At 50.2% G+C, this 7,235-nt stretch overlaps 1 protein-coding gene across 1 annotated transcript in view; it reads left to right on the top strand.

Annotated features, from left to right (window-relative positions):
• Positions 1-6,396: 6,396 nt before the first annotated feature.
• Positions 6,397-7,235, top strand: part of C3 (complement component 3) — a 36,287-nt gene continuing 35,448 nt past the window's right edge. The window contains exon 1 of the mRNA XM_010828469.1: positions 6,397-6,544. Within this exon, the coding sequence (XP_010826771.1) occupies positions 6,471-6,544 (74 nt within the window). The 5' untranslated portion in view covers positions 6,397-6,470. The remainder of the gene's footprint in view (positions 6,545-7,235) is intronic.

The raw sequence follows: 7,235 nt of genomic DNA, 5'->3' as shown, positions 1-7,235 counted from the left end.
ACAGCCTGACCATTTGTGAATTTCCCCCAACCTCCAGGAGTGCAGATTAGAGGTGCACCTGTGCACACATCTGTGCACACACCTGTGGGCAGGTGCCCGTGATGCATTTTGCTCCGCCCCACTTCGCCCTTCATCTAGAGCACTCAGAACCTCTTCTGGACCCTTGAGAAATATTCCTTGGTGGGGACTGCAGGCATGGATGGGCCAGGGGGAGGCAATCAGGCTGGGGTCAAGGCTATCTGCAAGCGGAAACAGGTCCAGCTAGGGAGGGCCCAGATGAATATATATAGCTCAGCCAGACAAAGAAGGAAGTGGGAAGGCATTGCAGGCTGAGGAAATTCTGCAGCAAGGCGATGCCCAGAACGGTTTGCAAGTTCCTCTACAGGTCTGGCGGGGGTCGGGGTGAGGGCAAGAGCAACTGGCAGAAGCCTAAAGGCAGGCAGACATTCTTGGACTTTATGCTGGGGCCCACGGGAGCCAAGAAGAGTTTAAAGCAATGAGGGACTTGGTTGTCCAGGGATGATGTTTTATTCTTCGTGTGTGTTAGGGCATATGGCTCTCCCAAGTTGTCCCCTCCCTAATCCCCACAGCCTGGGACTATGTCCCCTTACATGACAAGAGGCACTTTCCATGTGTGATTCAATTAAGCATGTTAGAATGAGGAATGATTCTGGATTGTTCAGATGGATGCATTGTCATTACAAGAGTCCTTTTAAGAGGGGGGCACTTCGCAGGTGGATCAGATGGTCAAGAATCTGCCTGCAATGTAGGAGACCCAGGTACGATTCCTGGGTCAGGAAGAACCCCTGGAGAAGGGAATGGCAACCTGCTCCAGTATTCTTGCCTGGAGAGTCCCATGGACTGAGGAGCCTGGTGGGCTATAGTCCATGGGGTCGCAAAGAAATGGACACGATTCAGTGACTAAAACTAGGAGGGTCAGGATCAGAGAATGAGATGTGATGGTGAAAATGATGTGGGTTTTTTTGTTTGGTTGAGTTTTGGTTTGGTTTTTGGCTGTGTCAGGTCTTAGTTGCTGCACACAGAATCTTCAATTTTTGTTGCAGCATGTGGGATCTTTACTTATGGCACTCAGTATCTTTTATTTGCTCCCTGTGGGATCTAGTTCCCCAACCAGAGATGGAACTCGGGCCCCCTGCATTCAGAGCGCAGAGTCTTAGCCAGTGGACTGAAGAGAAATCCCTAGAGTCATGCATTTTGAAGATGGAAGAAGCCATGAGCCAAGGAATGCAGGCAGCCCATAGAAGCCTGAATAGCCCTGATACAGATTCTCCCCTAGAACTTCCAGAAGAAACACAGCCCTCCTGACACCTCAACTTCAGACTTCAGCCCTCCAGAGCTGTAGGATAATAAACATATTGTTTCAAGCCACCAGAACTGTGATCATCAGAAACTCTGGAACCCACCTGCCTGCTTCAAATCTCAGCTGCTACCAGCTAGAGGCTCTTAACCAGGTGGCCAAAGCCCTGTTTCTTTATCTGCAAAATGGGGATAGTAATAGCACCTAACGGGCTTGCCCAGTGGCTCAGTGGTAAAGAATCCACCTGCCAATGTAGGAGACTTGAGTTTGATCCCTGGGTTGGGAAGATGCCCTGGAGAAGGAACTGGCAACCCACCCCAAAATTTTGCCTAAGAAATCCCACAGACAGAGGAGCTTGGTGAGCTCCAGCTCGTGGGGTCACAAAAGAGTCAGACACAACTGAGCGACTCAACAACAGTAGCACCTAAGGCATTCAGAATAAACAAGATGTGCAAAGTTAAGATGCATAAAGTCAATAAGATGCTGCCCCTGAGAGGTTCACAGTCATTAGCATGTATTCTGGTATTACACATCATAATTTTGTAGAAGGAATGCAAACGTGTGTTTTAGAAAAAAATCCCCAGGAACTTCTCTGGCGGTTCAGTGGTTAAGGCTCCACACTTGCAGTTCGAGGGGTGCAGGTTCAACCCCTGGTCAGAAAACTAAGATCCTACATGCTGCACCATGAGTCCAAAGTGGGGGAAAAAATCCCCAGTTGCTGTGGACTAGATGACCTGGAAGAGGTGAGTTTACAGCAAGGAAGCCAGGGACCACAGGGGTGGAAAGAAGGATGGGTGGGGAGAGACAACCGAGGGGTCCCAGGGAGGATTATAGGGGATGAGGGAGAGGGAGGAAGAGGGAACTCTGGCTTGGAGGCCTGGAGCAGCTGTCACTGAAATAAGGCAAGAGAAAGGAGAAGCAGATGTTAGTAAAAATAAAAATACAGTTCAAGTACATCCTGCATGCACCAAGTGCTGGGTGCCTGTCTGACCACTAGCTTGCCTGATGATAGGTGCTGTCACCCCAAAACTCAGAGGGAGGTTCCGTAGCTGCAATGTCTAATTTAAAGATGAGGAACAGAGGCTGGGAGAAGGCAGAGCTGGAGTCAAAACTTCTGGCTTGGAATTCACTGGTGGTCCAGTGGTTAGGACTCCGCTGTCACTGCTGATGGCCTGGGTTCAATCTCTGGTTTGGGAACTAAGATTCTTCAAGCTGAGTGGCACCATTCAAGAAAAAAAGAAAAAAAAAAACAAAACACCCCTGGCCCCTGTATCCCCCAAGGTGGAGGGTTCCTGGTGTCTCTGCTTGCATATGCATGAGTAGGTAGGGGAAAGGAGCCAGAGGGCAAATGGATGGGTTCCGTCAGGCCAAGGTTAGCCCAAGTTAATGAGTAACAAGTAGGGGAGAAGGGGGAGCCTAGGCTGCTGGTGGGGGAGGTAGAGGTGGAGACAGGCTCTGGGTCCTGGAGAGAAATTTCCAGAAAGCAGTGTAGCACCCATCCTGGAATGGGTGGGGGTGAAGAGAGGAAGATGGATGTCCGCTGCTCCCAGATTTGGCCACGCCTGTGTGGGGAAAGGGTGGGGTTGGGGAGATAACAGTACTAAGGCAAATGCAGAGAACTAAAGGGGAGAGGGGCACCTGGGCTCCCTTCACTCAGAAATCACGCCCATTTCTGCCCCCCTCCCCATTCTATTTGCACCCTAGCTAGGGTTGCCAGACAAAATACAGGATGCCCAGTTAAATCTGTATTTCAGATAAGTAACAAATATTTTGGGTTTCTCTGGTGGCTCAGTGGTAAAGAATCCACCTGCTAATCCAAAACGACTCGGGTTCAATCCCTGATCCAGGAAGATCACCTGGAGAAGGAAACGGCAACTCACTCCAGAATTCTTGCCAGGGAAATCCCACGGACAGAGGGCCCTGGTGGGCTACAATCCATGGTGTTGCAAAAGAGTTGGGCACAACTTAGGAACTAAACAACAACAAGCAAACATATTCTGTTTGTGTAAGAGTCTCCTAGGGGGTGTCCCTGATGGTCCAGTGGTTAGGGCTCTGGGCTTCCAGTGCAGGGGGTCCTGGGTTTGTTCCCTGGTCGGGAAACTAAGATCCTGCAAGATGTATGGCATGGCCAAAAAAAAAAAAAAATCCCCTACATATTCCACTTAGAACCTGCCCAGGCAGCCTCGCTCCCCCTGGGTCCACACCCAGGAGTGCCTCCTCTTTCTCCCCTGCTGGCTTATCTTTCCCATCATCCTCCTCCCAAACTTCTGGTTGCAAATATCCATTCCCCTGAAAAAGGCCTGGAAGAATTCCTCTTGTTTCCTTCCCTCCCAGGAGACCTTGGTTCACTTTCACTTCCATCCCTCTGGTCACCTCCTGGATGTCATGGGTAGGACCCTTCTCAGACCTCCATCCCTGTGGGCATGAGCCTTCCCTCCAAGCCCAGGACTTCAGGGCATCTGTGTGTACTCAGTCGCTCAGTGTCCAGCTCTTTGTTAACCCACGGACTATAGCCCACCAGGCTCCCCTGTCCATGGGATTCTCCAGGCAAGAATACTGGAGTGGGTAGCCATGCCCTCCTCCAGGGGATCTTCCCAACCCAGGAATCGAACTCGTGTCTCTCACAGAATCTGGGTTCTCTTAATTGTCAAAACAGCAGGAACTGGGACTTCCCTGGCGTTCCAGTGGTTAAGACTCTGTGCTTCAAATGCGGGGGGTGGGGGAGCATTTTCGATCCTTGGTTGGGGGAGCTAAGATCCCACCTGCCTGCTGCACAGTGAGGCCAAAATAAAAGAATAAAAAACCAAGCAGCAGGAACTGCCATTACTGCCTTTGTTCAGATGGACTAACTGAGGCTCTGAGGGAGGGGCAGGCAACCCCACAGGGGAGAGCGAGGTCAGCAGGAATTCCTTCTCAAATTCTTGATTCCTTGACAAATCACAGAGCCCTAAGGCTTAAGTCTATAACGGAATCAGGAAACGGGGTGAATATTTTGGCGGGTGGACAGGGGAGAAAGATAAAGAAAGTATTGGGGAGTGGAGGATCCTAGCAGGTGGCCACATCCCAGTTCCAGAAGTTGAACCCCAGTTCTGTAGAGTAAACAAGTGTTTGCCTCCCCCCCCTCCTCCTCCTCTTCCAAAGAAAAGGTGTCGCAATCAGATAAGACAGAGCCCAGGTTTGTTGTTTCTCCACGCCTCCCCCTACTGGGGGGAGGGACACAGGAGGCATGGCCAGGGAAAGAGCGTGGATTACAGGAAATCAGAGTGAGGTCCCTGTTAACCCCTTCAAGGGGGCTTTGGAAAACAGCCCTCTGGGCTTCTGAATCCTCCATCTCTTCAGGGCTCTAGATCCCCCATCCTCCCTACACCTGGCTTCACATTCCCCCTATCCCCCAGAGGCTCAATTTACAAGCAAATTAAACTGACGCTGAGGCGAAAATCCAGTTTGGACAACGTGCCCTTAAGTGGGGCGGTGGGCCAGGGGCAGGGGTTGGGGTACAGGCGGGGTGGGGATGAGGAAATTGGCAACTTTGTGCAAGACTGGTGAATATGCAAATCAATATAACTATGGAGGGGAATTTAGCGATATCTAGCAAGGTTACTGTTAACACACAGCCTTTGATCAGAATTATCTTTTCTCATTGTAGTAAGAACTCTTTGAAGTTGCTTGCTGTTATAACCCCTTTACAGGAGGAAACTGAGGCTCAAGTGGTTATCAGTAATTTCCCCAAGGTTTACCAGTTAATAATCATGAGAACTGGGCAATAACTGGGCAATAATGCAGATTACTGTCTGGAGGGACCATGGTTTTGTAACAATAGGAAGTCTGTCTGTCCATCAGCAGATGACTGGTTACTTTCACTGCAAGAACAAGGAAGCTCTCTGTGCTCTGATAATGAAACAATCCTACCGTATACTGTTTATGAAAAAGCAAGGTGTAACCCAGGGAGACCAGGAAGAAGAGTGTGTAGAGCTTTCTGATATTGTTTTTGTGTAGAGCTTTCTGATTTGTTTTTGAAATGTGTGAATGTTTGTAAATGTATAATATACCTCTGGAGAGAAACATGAGACTTGGTTACATGGTCATGTCTGAGACCCTGATGGCTAGCAACAAGAGCAGGAGGAAGGTTACCTTTTAGATATTGAACCCATATGACTATATTACCAATTCTTATGCAACAAGTTAAATACAATTTTTAATAATAATAATATCCCAAGAGGATGTTTTTAAATTTTTTTGATTGGAGGATAATTGCTTTATAATGTTGTGTTGGTCTCTGCCACACATAAACATGAATCAGCCATAGGTATACACATGTCCCATCCCTCTTGAACCTCCTTCCCCTAAGAAGGCATTGATGTAATACAAAAGCTAGCCATGGGACTTTCCTCAATTATGACTTTTTAGCCACTCAGGCCTCTTGACGAGATTAGGTGAAGGGAATTCCAGGCTCTCCTTGCCCTAGAAAACATTGTCCTTGGATAGTGAACTCCTACACGTACTTCAAAGCCCAGTTGAAATGTCCCCTCCTCCAAGAAACCTTCCCTGACTCTCCAAGAAGCTGAGTCCTTCTTCACTAGAGAAAACACTCTGTGGGGCTAGGAGCATTGATGCTGGACTCTGTCCCCGGCCCCCAGCCCCATGCCAACATGGAAGATTCTGGAAGTGGAACATGAGATGCTAGCACAGAAATGGACTCACAGGAAGAGTCTGGTGAATAAATGCATGCTTAAAAGTAGACTGAGGGCCAGGACCAGATATCTGGAGTTGGGGGCAAGGGGTGGCTCTCTGCCCTTTGCTTTCATCTGCTACCAAGTAGATGTAACAGGGAAAGGTCCCTGATCACCAGATGGCCGTGACCCGGAGGGAGGCCCGGGCAGGAGGTTGTTGTGTCTCTGTAGCTGAAGAACATGGCCCCGGGTTACTTATGCCAGGCATGCTGGCCCTACAGATTGAAAAACTTAGGAAACAGTATTGAGAAATCTGGGGCAGTCCCAGGGAGGAGGGAGGCCGTGGGGAGTGAGGGCTGGTCAGAGGAGGGAGGAAGCCAGGAGCCAGATAAAAAGGCAGCCTCCAACAACCTCAGCTCACTGCCCCCCCTGCCCTCTCCCTCCGTCCCTCTATCCCTCCTTCCCTCCACTGCCCCGGCACCATGAAGCCCACCTCAGGTCCCAGCCTGCTGCTGCTGCTTCTAGCCAGTCTCCCCATGGCCCTGGGGAACCCCATGTGAGTAGTCACAGCCTGACCCCCAAAAAAGGCTGCTTCGGAGACGAGAGTGTGCATTTGTGGTATGCGGCCCTGCATGTGTAGGGCGTATGCGGTGATGAGTGATTCTGCAGGAGAGGTGATTTGGCGTCCTGGACATTTGACCGTCATAGATTCTGGGAGTTTGTAGTTTCAGGTTTTAAGGGTCTAGAGATTTCGCGTGGGTGTATGTGGCTGAGGGCGTGGATCTGGATCTGGGGTGCCACAGGTTTAGGGAGGAGTTTGGGATGGTCTTGGCTGCCCTGGTGGCTCAGCAGGTAAGGAATCCGCCTGCAATGCAGGAGACACAGGAGACGCGGGTTTGATCCCTGGGTCAGGAAGATCCCCTGGAGGAGGGCACCGGCAACCCACTCTGGTATTCTTGCCTGGAGAATCCCATGAACAAAGGAGCCTGGCCGGCTACAGTCTAGAGGGTAGCAAAGAGTCGGACACGATTGACGCCACTTAGCTCATAGCACATATGGTGTTCCAGGGCTGGGTGTTTAGAGACTTGGGGTGTTTAAAGATTTCGGGATTAGAGCTCCTGGAATAAGTGGGTTCAGTGGTGAGTTTGGAAGTCTTGGAAGAGGTGGCACCTCTCATTTTGGTGTTGAGGAGTTGATGGGATGTGAAGCACCGCCCCTGCCTCCTCCTCCCCCGCCCCGCCCCCAGT

Source organism: Bison bison, unplaced genomic scaffold (genome assembly GCF_000754665.1).
Source record: "Bison bison bison isolate TAMUID 2011002044 unplaced genomic scaffold, Bison_UMD1.0 scf7180017864492, whole genome shotgun sequence".
Classification (NCBI taxonomy): Eukaryota; Metazoa; Chordata; class Mammalia; order Artiodactyla; family Bovidae; genus Bison; species Bison bison.
The sequence above is the reverse complement of the archived record's forward strand: the minus strand, read 5'-3'. Positions and strand labels throughout refer to the sequence as shown.